The sequence below is a fragment of the Telopea speciosissima genome, chromosome 11 (genome assembly GCF_018873765.1).
Source record: "Telopea speciosissima isolate NSW1024214 ecotype Mountain lineage chromosome 11, Tspe_v1, whole genome shotgun sequence".
NCBI classification, from domain to species: Eukaryota; Viridiplantae; Streptophyta; class Magnoliopsida; order Proteales; family Proteaceae; genus Telopea; species Telopea speciosissima.
In genome coordinates this window covers 20,252,633-20,268,042 of record NC_057926.1, presented here as the reverse complement: position 1 = coordinate 20,268,042, position 15,410 = coordinate 20,252,633, and the positions used below count along the sequence as shown (strand labels likewise).

The window sequence follows — 15,410 nt, the reverse complement described above, 5'->3', positions numbered from 1 at the left end:
GGACAGCTCTTTAGCCAGTTTGAGGGCATAGAGAGATCCGTGAGACAAGGGTTTAATGGAATGAGGAGGGACTTCACTCATGCTAGTAGCCGAGTCCGGGCAGTGGAGACGGAATTGGGTCAGTGGAGATCCTTCTTCTCTGGTCAGGGACCACCACCACAGCAGTGACGACTTATGCATCCTAGTCTAGCTTTTACTTTATTTCCTTCAGTTGTTCTTTGTAGGAATTTGTACTTCCTTAAAGTCTGTAAAAAGTTGTAACCATTGTACTAATGACACAACTTACTTATAAAGTTTTTAATTTTCTATTTAATATCTCTTGTGTTATACAATCAAATTTTTTACTTTAGTTGTAGCTTTTAGTTGAAGCTTTTATTCATCCTAAGTAGACTCACATTTAGATCAAATGAGTTTAAGGAGTTGTTGTACTGTGAATTGATTGTAAATAAGAATAGAGCACGAAGGCTTTGATACCACTTAACTGTCACACCCCGGCCCGGTTAATAAGGGCCAAGTGTGGCGGGATGTCTTTGACATCCAACCAATCCCCAAGGATCACAAGTGCAGTACCCTATTTACAATCATTGCTCATAGATACAGTAATCAAAGGCAACGGAAACAATTAAATAATAAAGGTAACATCAGTAATAAGAGAAGTCTATGTGATATTTCATTTATATAAAGAATAAAGCTTGTGATACTACTATACAAGGCTCAAAGGCACTACAGGGTAGAACTATATAAGAACTATATTATACCTATACAGAAATATTTATAAGCATGAAAGAGTGGGGAGATAGCCTGGATTGTCAGGCCAAGGTCAGAAGAATGCGCAATTATCACGTGCGCACGAAATATCGAGGATGATGCCATATAATATCAGGGAATATCCGGGTTCGGGTAATAATAGGAAACAGTATTTTTCACTGGGGATGTGGGTGCCACAGAGATAAAATGACCAAAATACCCCTTATAACTCTAATTGGTCATACCATACATAATAAAATACATGTAACTTCATACTTACACAGGTGGCTTAGATGCGGGACCCCACTAGGGTTCTCTGACTCTAGAAGGGGCCGAAGGGCAAGTTGAGAAGAAGACTCCCTAGAATCCTCCATAGGTGTGTCGGGGGATTGATCTAAGACCTCGACCGATACAACCCATAGCATCGAAGCAAGCATTGACACGGAACTGGAACCTGAAATCACACAAGTTCCAAAAATTTAAATTTATTGTGGATTTTACACTCCACCCCCCTTATTAGAATTTTGTCCTCAAAATTTGACGTACCTGGAAGATCAAAAAGATAAGGGTATCTCTCTTTCCCAAGATGCTTCAGCTATAGAGTGATTACTCCACTTGACTTTAATGAAAGAGATAGTTCTATTCCTTAGATTATGCTCTTTCACATCAATAATCTCTTCTACCACCTCTTCATAGATCAAGTCAGCAATAAGCTCAGCTGGTTGCTGAGGGAGCAGATGTGTCGAATCAGGGATGTATTGTCTCAACATAGAGACATGGAATACATCATGTACACCGGCAAGTGATGGGGGCAGTGCAAGTTGATAAGCCACTATATCAACTCTAGCTAGGATCTCAAATGGGCCGATGTATCTGGGATTCAACTTCCCTCTCTTTCCAAATCTCACAACACCCTCATCCAGACTTAGCTTGTCGATGTCTTTAGATTCTTTGATTGTTGTAGTCTTGGGTCTCCATTCCTTTGAGAGAGATCTCAATATCTTTTGAATATTTTCACCATTGGAGTAAATCTTCCCTAAACCTTTTAGCTTGTTTACAATGTTAGTAAAACGAATAAACATTACATATATGTCCTCATCATTTTTTATTTTAAATAGCTCATATTCATTTACAAGCATGTCAATCTTAGATTGTTTGACTTCCGAAGTACCTTCATAGGTAACAACGAGCTTATCAAACATCTCCTTGGCGGAGTCACACATACAAGTTCTATTGTACTCCTTTTCTCCTAGAGCACATTGGATGTAACTTATAGCTACATAATTGAGTTGGACTTTTGCTTTGTCAGCTGGAGTCCACTGTCCTTTGGGTTTGTCTATATTGTTTGGTCCATTCTCAATGACTTCCCATGCATCAATATTATTGGCACACAAGAAATTCTTGAAGCGATTCTTCCAATAGAAAAATCCTTCACCTTCAAAGAATGGTGGTCGGATAATATTGTATCCTTCAACCTTACGATTGACAAAGGATCTCATGGTCTTCACTCTTAGTTAGATTGAAAATAATCATGGTCTTGAGCTCCCGTTCTGATACCAAATGTAAGTTCACCTAGAGGGGGGTGAATAGGTGAAGATAGCAGAAAATGCTAAATAATGCAGAATTAAAAATTATCTAAGTAAAGCAAACAAGCAACAATAAACAACACCAGAAATTTATAGTGGTTCGGCCAAAGCTTGCCTACGTCTACTCCTCTCACCTTAGAGAGAATTCCACTAAAATAAATCTTGAGTATGAGCAAGAGAACTCGTACAAATCTTGATTGAGAGCAAGAGGACTCACCACCACTCTTAATTTCGAGCAAGAGGACTCAACGAATCTTGATTCCGAGCAAGATGACTCAAACTACTCTTGATTCCAAGCAAGAGGACTCAAACAACCATATAAAATAAAACGGTACTAAGATTAGGATTATCTCAACCTTAGATGTATGAAACTTCTTTTCACCTTTGAAGCTTGAAGCTAATTGAGGTGGAGTAGCTTAGAGAGGGAATGCACTTGAATGAATGCTTTGATGAAGAGTGCTTTGAATGATCAAGTACCAAAGACTTTTTGATGTCTTTGATTAGCTTTAATTCATTGTCATTAGTCTAATTGAGCTCACCTATTTATAGGCAAAGATGCTCAAGGCATCTAAGACTTAATGCTAAATTCGAATACTAATCTGTCCTGATCCAGTATGCCGTTTCCCAATTCGGTATGCCGGATCATGGAATATATCCGTTGACCAACGACTAAATCAAAATAGTCGTAAGCCAATTCGGTATGCTGGATCATGATTCGGTATGCTGGATTGTGATTCGGTATGCCGGATCATGATTCGGAGCATTCCGTTTGCTCTCTGTGAGCAAATCCCTGAGATTGTGTTTTACAAGAAAAATGGAATTCAGCATGCCGGATCTGGATTTGGTATGCTGAATCAGCTGTTTTGCTGAACAAGTGTAAGTCCTTGGTTGGACTGACTTGGGTCGATTCCATTGGATAAGTCCAGGCCAATTTTTTTGGTTTTAGTCCATGTGGGAAGAGTCTAAAACAACCTCCTAGGGTCACACTACATGTATGTATGAGTGAGTGTGTGTGATACATTGTTTGTGACTTTAACACATGATTATACAACTTAGTACAATTCTAAGTCTTCAATCTTCTTCAATTCTTGAACTTCACTTCTTTATATGAATGTCTTCAAAGTGAGTTCCTCTAACTTGTCTTGATCTTTGTCTTCAAAACTTGTCCTTCATTCTTCATGATTCTTTGATGTCTTGAAATATTGGACAAGGTTCAATTTGCTTTGAGCATCAATCTCTTAAATTGAGTGCTCCCCCTCACTTGATGCTCTGCTCTTATCTATGCATCTTTTAGACAATAGTTAGTACAACTAACTTATTTGTTATCATCAAAACCATAATGAGTGATGTGTGAAATTTACCCCAACAATCTCCCCCTTTTTGATGATGACAAATAAATAATATCAAGTGATATAAAGAGACAAGACAATTTAAGTTCAAAAGATAAACTTCATAAGAACTTTTTCTCCCCATTTCTCTCCCCCTTTGACATTATCAAAAAGCGGGGATAGAGAAGAAAAGAACTTAATAAAAATTTGGTCCCCAAAGTGTGTTGGGTCCGTCAATGTTAGTATCATATATTTCTCTTGGTTTCCAAACCATTTGTTTACCATATTAATTTGGATATGATTGGGGGTTCCAAGGTCTTTGCACCTTACTTGGAGTTCTAGTAGATCTTTGCACCTTTAGATGACTCCTCCTGTTTTGACCATTGTAAGGTCTTCTAAGATGGTGGAAAGTTTGCTTCATGTGATAACATTCCCAAATGGTATGTCCCTTCTTGTTGCAATTATTGCATACAACAATTTGAGGGATATAGGGAGTCTTTCCTTTGGGATTGGGTTTGCTAAATTGAGGACTCTTCTTTCTTGAGTAACATTCCTCAAGAGAGTGTCCTTTCTTTCTACAGTAGTTACAGTATTTATTTTTCTTTGCTCCCTTGTTTGCTATCTTACTTGAACTTGGCTTTTGGGTTTGCTTTGAACTCATGTTCACATGATAGCCTAGCCCTTCCTTATTAAAAGGTGCTTTAGATGAAAATTCAAGTAAAATATCAAGATTCTTTTTACCATTAGTAAAAGATTCTAAGTCTTTACACAATTTCTCTTTTTCTTCTTCTAAGTTGTTAACTTGAGAAGTTAGAGTTGTGTTTTGGTCTTTGAGGGTATTTATCTCTTTTAAGAGATTCTTTTTAGTAGTAGCTAACTCCATGCTACTTTGGTAGAGGTCTTCAAAAGCTTCTTCTAATTCTAGAAAGTCTTTATCTTTATGAGATGGAGAAGTGGGGGTTACCTCATTTTTACTTTCTTCATCTTCAATAGCCACAAAAGCTAGGTTGGTTTGCTCTTCTTCTTGAGATTCTTCGTCTTCCTCTTCTTCATCTCTTGAATCGAATGAGTGTTCAGCTTTGTATATTTTTTTGTAGTTCTTTATCTTCAGACAGTCTCCCCTATAATGTCCTGGTTTCCTACACTCATAGTAAACAATGTCTTTTGAAATGGAGTCAGTATTTTCTTTAGAAGTATCCTTACCTTTTTGGTCTCTTGAGAGTCTCCTCTTATTGAATGAGGTTTTGCCTTTATTCTTCAAGAACTTTGAGAACTTCTTTGAGAGATATTCGATCTCATCATCGCATAGTTTTTCTTCATCATCACTGATTTCATATGATTTGAATGCTACAACCTTCTTCTTCGGTTCTTTTGGTTCAACCTCCTTGGTGTCCAGTTTTATTTCCATCTCATGGGTTTGAAGTGATCCCAACAACCCTTGATTGGAGACACTTTCAAGAATGCTTTCTCCCCAACTTTAAACTATATGTGCTTGCCTCCTTCTATCTGCATAGCTCTTCTGGACTATGCAGCCTTGATCTTTTCTCTTATCGAGATCCACCTTCTCACGGGTCTTGGATCACCTCGGGGCCCAAAATGCGTCGCTCTCCAACTTCATCCCAATACGGTGGAGTACGACAAGTCTTACCATATAGTGCCTTGAATGGGGTCATACCAATAGATGTGTGGTTATTATAAGCAAAGTCTATCAGAGATAGGTGTTCATCCTAGCTGCCACTCATCTCTAGTACACAAGCCCTGAGCATGTCTTCCAAAGTCTAGATTATCCTCTCTGATTGTCCATCTGTCTCAGGATGGTGTGTTGAACTATGGCTCAACTCAGTACCCAAAGCCTTCTGTAGACTCTTCCAGAACCTTGAAGTAAACCTGGGGTCTCTGTCAGACACAATGTTCACTGGTACCCCATGAAGTCTGATAATGTTATCCACATAAAGCTTAGCCAACTGATCCATGGAGTAAGTAATCTTCATGGGAATGAAGTGGGCTGTTTTGGTCAATCTGTCTATAATTACCCAGATTGTATCCATTCCCTTCCTAGTGCGAGGAAGGCCAGTGACAAAATCCATAGTTATATTCTCCCATTTTTACTCTGGTATAGCTAGGGGCTGCAAAAGTCCCTGTGGTCGGTGCCTACCAGCCTTAACCTGTTGACATGTAAAACATTTGGAGACAAAGGCTGCTACATCATTCTTCATACCATGCCACCACATAAACTGTTTTAAATCTCGATACATTTTTGTACCACCAGGATGCACAGTATAGGGAGATCGGTGAGCCTCTTGTAAAATTAGCTCCTTTAAGTAACTATCCGCAAGTATGCATAGTCTATCTTTAAACATAAGCACTCCATCCAAGTCAATGAGAAATCGCACTCTTCAGGCCCCGATGCTAATATTGTTCACAATGTGCTGAAATTCTTCATCGAGGATGTCTTGCTATTATCGAGCTCGCATGATGGTTGCACCATCGATGCAAATCAAGTCTTGATTTCACCAAATATTATTTCCACCTCCATTGCATGTAAGTCCTTGAGAATCTCATCTTCAACTCGAAATCTGCTGTATCTCAATCTCTGGACTTCCCTCACGAGTGCATCAACCACTACATTGGCCTTACTGGGTGATATGAGATATCTAACTCATAATCATTAATGAGTTTAAGCCATCTCCTTTGCCTCATGTTCAACTCCTTCGTGTGAAGAAGTACTTCAAACTCTTGTGATCCAGAAAATCTCAATTTTTTCACCATACAGTAATGCCTCCACAACTTCGATGCAAATACAATCTGCCAACTCTAAGTCATGTGTAGGGTAGTTCTTCTCATGGTCTTTTAACTGCCGAGAACCATAGGCAATAACCTCCCTTTACTCGCATCAACACACATCCTAACCCGACTTGGAGGCATCGGTGTACACCACCATCCCTTCAGTTCCATCAGGAAGAACAAGAACTGGGGTTGTCACCAATCTTTTCTTCAGCTCTTGAAAATTGTTTTCATAGTCCTCATTCCACTCAAACTTGGCACCCTTCTTAGTAAGCTGTGTCATGGGCATAGCTATTTTCGAGAAGTTTTCAATGAACCTTCTGTAATACCCAGCTAATCCCAGAAAACTTCTAATTTCTGTTACTGTTTTGGGGCTCTCCCAATTTACCACAGCTTCAACCTTCCTTGGGTCCACTTCAATCCCTCTGGCTGAAATAATATGGCCTAGAAACCCCACTTGAGGCAACCAAAATTCACATTTGCTGATTTTTGCATATAGTTGCTTCTCTCTCAGTCTTTGTAGAACAAACCTCAAATGCTGGGCATGCTCCTCTTTATTCTTGGAGTAGATCAAGATATCATCAATGAAGACTATCACAAATTTGTCCAAGACATCATAAAAGACTCTGTTCATCAAGGCCATAAATGCTACTGGGGTATTAGTAAGTCCAAAAGACATAACCAGGAACTCATAGTGTCCATATCGTGTCCTGAAGGCTGTCTTACTAACATCGGCTTCCTTAATTTGAAGCTGATGGTACCCTGATTTGAGATCTATCTTCGAAAAGACTTGGGCACCCTGAAGCTGATCAAAGAGATCATCAATCCTTGGCAAAGGATATTTATTCTTGATTGTTAGCTTATTCAGCTCTCTGTAATCAATGCACATCCGCATGGAGCCGTCTTTCTTCTTCACGAACAACACTGGAGCACCCCAAGGTGAGATACTCGGTCTTATAAACCCTTTCTTTAACAAGTCTTGAAGTTGAGCCTGTAATTCTTTCAATTCACTCGGTGCCATCCTATAGGGTGCTTTAGATACTGGCGCCGCTCCAGGTATTAAGTCAATCACAAACTCATTCTCCCTCGATGGAGGCAGACTTGTCAAATCTTTAGGGAAGACATCAGGGAACTCCCCAACAATAGGGATCTCAGACATAGGCCTAACCTGTGTCCTAGTATCCATGACCGACACAAGGTATCCTTGGCATCCCTTGTTCAACAGCTTATTCATTTTCAAGGCTGAAATCACCATCTTCCTAGGCCTTTTCTTTTTGTCACCCACTAAGATGAATCCTTTCTCGCCTCTTGGCTGGAATACTATCTTCCTTTCAGCACATAGTACATTAGCTTTGTTAGCTGACAACCAGTCCATACCCAATATGACATCAAAGTCAATCATATCGAGCTGAATCAGATGTGCATTATGACTCTACCAGCAATTCTCACTGCACACGGTTCATATAATGTATTCAAGTCTATTCTTGACCCGGTAGGTGTACTGACTGCTAAGCCATCTGATAGACTTTTAGGTGATACACCAGTCCTCTTAACAAAGGACGGAGACACAAATGAGTGCATCGCTCCTGTATCGAACAATTTATATGTTGGAAGATCACAAATAAGGATGGTACCTATATGCCATGACTTGATGATTATGTAGGCATGATATCAATTATTAACAATACAATTAAGTTTAAATCTAGAATGTTACCAGTAACCACAGCCTGATTGGCCTCAGCCTCACTTGCAGTCACGGAGTAGACTCGACCTTGAGGCTTACCGGCTGGTTGGCGAGGGGGAAGCATAGGTCTCCTGTGGTAGCAAGTCCTAGAGGTATGACCCATCTGGCCACAGGTGAAGCATTTATATTCAGCAGCACCCGATGGAGCAGTAGCATCTGTCGCCTTGGTGCTTGGATTGGCATACACCGGTTTGGTTACTGATGCCTCAGATTCACTTCGCTGTGGCAAGGATGAGACTGCACTAGGTCCAGAAGACTTGCTAAACTTGTTGAATCCTCTGTCAGGGAATGGTGTTGCTCGTTTGCCAGAGGACTGACTAATATGATAAGCATCCCTCTGCTTATCCTCAATCTTCTTTGCGGTTTGCACGGTCTCTGAGTACCCCTGGGTCGGTCTGGTGGCCATTATCGAGGCAATCTGTGGCCTCAACCCATCTTCAAACTTCTGTGCTTTAGCTTCATCAGTACCCATGTGAGGGGGAGCAAAGAAGAATAGCTCTTCAAATTTCTGCTGATACTCCAGCACTGACTTCGATCCCTGTATCAATTCAGCCAGCTCAATCTCTTTCCTCTTCTTCACACTGGTGGGAAAATAATTCCCAAAGAAGGCTTGCTTGAAAATGTCCCAAGTTAGGATAGGGTGCACTGCTTGCAAAATAGGCTTAGTGGTCTCCCACCAAGCCTCTGCTGTGTACTGGAGCTTATACCCAGCACAGGTGAGCTTCTGCTGTTCATTGCAACCAAGGAAGTTGAAAGCTTTCTCCATTTCTTTCACCCATTTGACAGGTAACAGGGTGTCCTTGCTGATTCCAGCAAAAGTGAGAGGCTGCATCTTGAGGAACCTTTCCATCATACGGCTCTCAGTGTCATTTTGTGGAGCAGGAGGGGGAGGGACAGCAGGGACTGCAGGGGCTGCCTACGAAGTATGGATGTTCCTGATGGCTGCTTGGAATTGATCACCCATGTCAGTGATCATCTGATGCATCTATTGTTGCTGCCCTTGAACACTAATGGTAGCAGCGAGAAGCAGGGGTAGAGGTGGGCAAGGCCGAGGGAGAAGGGCTGCTAACCTTGATGAAGAATTTGAGCCCCTCTTCTTCAGGAGTGCCCAAGAAGAGATAAGATACATAGAACATTTTATGGAAAGGAACTTTGAGATAGAACGAGGAGTGGTCCTCGATGATCTCCGGGCCTTCAAAGTTCAAGAAAGGTTTGAGGCAATAGGGTGGCTACCCATGATTCAGCCCGAGCGTTACTGCTACCCCAGGGCTATCCGGTTGTTCTACAACAACTTATCTTACCGGCATGAGGGCAACGATTTCTACATCTCTAGCTACGTGAAGGGAAGGGAGTTCTTCTTCAACACAGGGCAATTGGCTGAGATATTGGGGATCTCCAACAAAGGGTATTGGGGATCTCCAACAGAGGGGAATGGAGGTACTGTCCTCCCAGGACCGAGACCACAGAGTTCCTAGCTCAGACCGAGATTAGATGGTTATTCTCTGTGCTCACCAACGGGGTGTCTTATGACAGAGTGCATTCAGAGTTGCATTTCATTCCGTCAGCATGAGTTCTCTCCAGGATTTGTGGTCACAACATAGCTCCTAAGTCAGGCCACCGAACTGAGCTTTCCTCGTTGCAGATCATCACCACCTACAGCCTCTACTGTGGATATGAGGTTTGCCTACCCTATATGATCATGCGAACTATGGCCTACCAGCATGACCACCCGAACTCAGGGAACCTACTGTACTCCCGACTTCTTACTAGGGTGTTTAGGCACTTCAGTGAACCCCTGCTTGATGAAGAACATGCCACGAAGAAAGTACTAAATGTGAACAGGGTGACTCTATTGAGGATGCACATTGCTATGCCACCTTTCTCTCCTCAGTTAGGCCATCCAGACTGCACAGAGGTGGGTCATGCTGCAGCGGAAGAGGAGTTAGCTATGTTTGAGGAGGAGGATGATGACCATGTTGCACCTATAGAGATGCCCACTGTTCCTCCTATAGTGCCCCAGCCTGCAGCATCACATGGGCACCCCGGTGCTTCCTCTTCTTCAGCTACCCCACAGTACACTGGTGATGGCACTACATGGGGACAGCTTTTCAGTAGGTTGGATAGTATGGAGAGGGCTATGAGCCAGGGCTTCTCTCAGTTGGGTGACCGCATGAGTGTAGATTTCTCTCAGTTGAGCGGGTGTGTGGGTGCAGTGGAGACCCAGCTGTTAGAGTGGAGGTCACACTTCTCGGGACAGGGTCCACCTCCCCAGTGATCATCCGATGCTACTTTTATGTCCTATTAGTCTAGACTAGTTTTAACCTTACTTGTAGTTTCTTTTCATGCTTTGTAAGGACTATGTTCCTCAGCTTAACTTATATTAACTTAATGTAACCAGATCAGCCTATGCGCTGAAATTTTTTGTATGAACTCGAATCTATATAATAGAAGCTTTTATCTTTATATCACAGTCTACAGTCAATTTTCATTTTACTTGGTAGCTTTTAGTTAAGGTTTTTAATTAATCCTAAGCTGAACTCACCTTCAGGTCAATGAGTTCAAGAGCTGCCGAATCATGAACTTGACTACGAATAGAAAAAGAGCAGGGTATGCTCTGATACCACTTAAATGTCACACCCCGGCCCTGTGTTAAGGGCCAAGTGTGACAGGATGTCCCAGACATCCAACCAAGATCCCAATGCAATGCTCTATTCGCAGTTTCATTCACAATGTACTAAATTAAAATATAGCGGAAGCAATTTAATAAGACGTAAGACAATATTTAAGGAAAACTAGTGATAACAATTTATATTTATATATGAACATTCATGTACAGTAGGGTTACAATACCGGTTCACAAAAGATGTAACGCTAACTCAAAAAAATTATATACAATAGGTACTACAAAAGTGATATAACAAAAAAAAGGGAAGAAGAAGCCTGATCAGTCTGAGAGATTAGGAGAACGCGCAATCGTCACAGGAGCACGAAGCATCGTGCTCCACCAGAACAGAAGTATCAACTCCACGGTCAACAGGAGAATCCTGAACAGAAGGAGTCCCTACAGAAATACAAGCAGCAGCGACAGTAGCCTCATCTGTAAAAATAATAAGGATCAACGGGGGTGAGCTCTCGACTGAGCCCAATAAGGGAATGCATGCAAAACAAATATAATAAACATGATGCATGTTCTAGTTTAGCATGCTCCTATCATAGATACTAAGTCTCATGAGGTTTAAGTACTAATGTGGTAGATGCTAACCTCGGTTCTGAAAACACATAACCAGACGTCGGTCACCCGAGCGAAACCATTCTACCACGGTGAGGTCCCGCCAGGAAAGCATATCACCAGGCACCAACCCAACAGACCCCCAATGACCAACCCCTCTGTTTGTTCCCCACGGGGAGCACACACGCTAATATGGGATGTGAATGGTACCCCAGACATACCTTGGCTGTACCACGGGTTGTCCAACACCTCTCCTGACCTAGAATCACATGCAAACTAATACAAAGGAAAAACAAGCTAACAAACTACATGAACAGTGTATTGTTGATGAAACATGACATGGCACACAGAATAAATAACAATTAAGTAACAAACACACATAAAATAAGATAAAATTCCCTTACTTGAATCTGTAGATCAAGTTTTAACAACTACCCTCCAAAGATCCCAGCAACACAGACAAGACTAGCGAAGAACAGGCTGAAACAGTCCCTAAACAGTAGAAAATCACCAAGTTTTGGGGTCAGAATACAACCAGGGGTCAATCCAAGGGGTCAAGGGTATTTTGGTCCATTTTGGCTGAACCGGATTCATAGGACACCTGAACCGGACAACTGGTTCAAATCCTGGTTTTGCATCTGGTTCAAGTCCCAGAATTGAGGATTTTACTGTTAAGGGGCAGATCTTAACATGCAAGCCCCAAATTTAGTGTTTTAAGGCTGTCCTGAGGTGGGTCAGTCTAATTAATAGTTTAATTTCAAAGGTTTAATATCAATTTGGGATTTTGAACATTTAATCCCAAATTGGCAATTTTAGGGTTCAAATTTTTGGTCAATTCAGCTAAGGGTTAGGGTCTTTAAGGGCTGCTTTCATGTTCCAGCCATACCTGAACCAAATTTGGGTTCAAAACAGTGTTTAATTTAACAAACTTGTATTATCAAAGCTTGGTTTGCAAGCTTAATGGCTGAAATGGGGTTAGGCATGGTTAGGACTAAGTAATTGGGAAGGAGAAGATGGGAAGGAGAGGGATTAGAGCCTACCAAAGTACATAGTAGGTACAGCAGTTGCAGCCCTGCTCCTAAGCTCTAAGGTTCCAAATGAAGGTTCTCAAGTTCCCCAAACCAGTGCTAAGTTCAAACTTCCATGGAGATCTCCTATTTCCCTTCTTCTCTCTCTCTCTTTTCTCTCTTCTTCTTCTTTCTTCTCTAAGCTTCTTAGGCTGGAACGATTTTTTTGTCTCCTTAAGATTAGTGAATAGTGCATTTAGGTAAGGGGTTCTATTTATATAGATTTGCAACTAAAGGCTGTTTGGTTGCTAAGGCCAAAAACAGTTTCTAAAACTAGTTCTCAAATCTGATTCTAGGGAGATTTTCGTACCTATTACCTTATTCTAACCATAGGATGATGTCATATAACATCAAGGAATATCCCGATTCGGGTAATTATAGGAAACAGTATTTTCCACTGGGGATGTGGGTCCTACAGAGATAAAATGACCAAAATACCCCTATAACTCTAATTGGTCATACCATACATAATAAAATACATGTAACTTCATACTTACAATGCGTTTAGTTAAGGGAAAGGTTCTGCATGCCCTCCAGGTAGCAGATTCGACACAGGTGGCTTAGATGCGGGACCCCACTAGGGTTCTCTGACTCCAGAAGGGGCCGAAGGGCAAGTTGAGAAGAAGACTCCCTGGAATCCTCCATAGGTGGTGTCGAAGGATTGATCTAAGACCTCGACCGATGCAGCCCATAGCATCAAAGCAAGCATCGACACGGACACAAGTTCCAAAAATTTAAATTTATTGTGGATTTTACAGGTTACCCTGGGTCTGTCAGGTGGAATCCTTCTGAATCCATATGTAAGACTGTTTGGTTACCCTGAGTCTGTCAGTTGGATTCTACTTGAATTTTGTCTGAAAAATATTTTAACTTTGTTTTGTTATACAACATATACATACATTTAATATGACTTTATAAAAAATAAGATAATCAAAAAATTGGATTAAAATTCTCAAAAGAAAGTCTTTCCCAATTTTTCATGTGTCCATAAAAATTACAAAATTAGCAATAAGTGGTGTTATGTTACTTCTACAAAGTAAAACTCATAGTACGGTCATTTTCAAACAACAGAGATCTCTACATATGGTAAAAAAATCCATATCCAATTAATTTAGGTACATGCATATAAAATTTTTGTCAAATTTCAAAGATGCCATTAAATTTGGGTTCTTATGTTGATTAGTGTCATAACTGACTATGCTATGAACAGTTGAATAAAAAGGGCCTTGGTGGATTTGAACCACCATCCCTGGAACACGCTCATGTTCCAAGTGCTCTACCAATTTGAGCTAAAGACTCATCAAGTGGAGCTTGGAATTTACAAATAACCATGAGATATTGCCACAAAACCTTGACATTCATGAAGTTGGGAAGAGAATAACTAATATAAATACTAAGCTAAGAATCAATTACCAGCACAAAGGAAAACTCAAATGGTGGTCTCTTATCAAGGTCATGCAACAGTTACAGAAATCCTGTGTGAGAACATTTTCACTATGCATTTGTAGTCCCAACTAGAGGAGAATTACCGTTTCAATTCTGTGTACATAACCAACCTCACTGCTATCAAAGACATCCAAATCTGGACCATTGGAAAATTCCTATAAAATAATGGGTTTCATTCAACAATGGCAAGCACAAACAAACCCTACGGTTCCACAGGCATAGGGCAATGAGATGTAGAGAATTAACCAAATGGGTGCCCTAAAAGCAGGGCCACTCAATAGCTCAAGGCCAAAATATAAATTAACAAGGACAGATAGAGTTCCATAACTCCCATCCTCGCTCAAGAGCTGCAATGGTACAGAACATGTGTGTACAACACCTGTTGTTGTACTTCAATCCAACTACAATGCACTTTTGGAATATAACCATAGCTACACGGCCAACAAACTTGATCATCAAAATTAAACTCAAGAATCTTATAGTGTAAATGAGAAGCTCTTCCATATGGAAAGACTCTTGTTTTAAAGAGAAGCAACATCAAGATTCTTCAATGTATTAAAAGCAACCACAACCTTTCCCACCAAAAAAATTTAATCAACAACAAATAGAACCACTAACTAACTATCTCTTGAGGACAAGGTTACAATGAAACTTGGCAAAGCATCAACAAGAATCCCAGACAGCAATCATGTGGGAATCATGAAGATTAGGAAATTGTTGTATATACCTCTATGTTACATGGCAGCTCAATCCTGTTGAGAACTTCTCTAAGTGGAAGGTACCAAAAGAACACAGTAATCAGCAGGAAGTAGCATTCCAGAAAATTCCCAAAACAGAGAACCTCTAGCCCTCTATTAATCAGCAGGAATATTCAGATGCAATAACTACATGTGCTCAACAGTTTTTACAACCAATAGTCTTCTAATAAGCAACAAAACAAGGTCTAGAAAGCACCACAGTAACAGGTAGCAGTGTAGCAAAAGTATGAAGATTTCAAAATCAGAAATAACAGTTTCTTATACTGTTCCACTGCTATAATAACAGCAGTAAGTACCAAGATTAGTATCATCTCTTCGTTTTCAGGATCAATATCCATCTAGTACCAAGATATACATTCCAAAATATAAAGAAATCAATTAGGAAAAATCAAGCAAAATCAACTACAAAAGATAACATTTCAAAAGCAAAGTACGAGAAGAAAAAAAACAATCAAATCCTATTCAATCATTTTTGCAACTACAATTATTAGAATCCTCACTTTGAAATTTCGAAAGATAATCAACAAAACTACTCATCCCCATAGACATCAACTCACACCCAATTTAACACATTGTTCAACATTCAAAGATGCTAACAAGTAACAAATGAGATCACACATTCTTGTCTTCTCTCAATTTTTTGTTGTACCCAGTTCTGCCTTTTTGTGAGTCCAAGTTGCTTTTATTTTTCATTTCTGTTTTCTCAAAGTTGATGTTTTTT

General features: G+C 40.4%; 1 protein-coding gene across 1 annotated transcript; it reads right to left on the bottom strand.

Moving 5' to 3' along the window:
- Positions 1–8,100: 8,100 nt before the first annotated feature.
- On the bottom strand, positions 8,101–9,039 carry LOC122644853. The gene has a single exon (XM_043838227.1). It carries the CDS (start codon positions 9,037–9,039, stop codon positions 8,101–8,103), a length of 939 nt encoding a protein of 312 aa, XP_043694162.1.
- Positions 9,040–15,410: the final 6,371 nt, after the last annotated feature.

What these genes read in the sequence shown, in the direction of transcription:
- LOC122644853 (XM_043838227.1), bottom strand. Translation starts at nt 9,039, where the DNA reads ATGGAAAGGTTCCTCAAGATGCAGCCTCTCACTTTTGCTGGAATCAGC.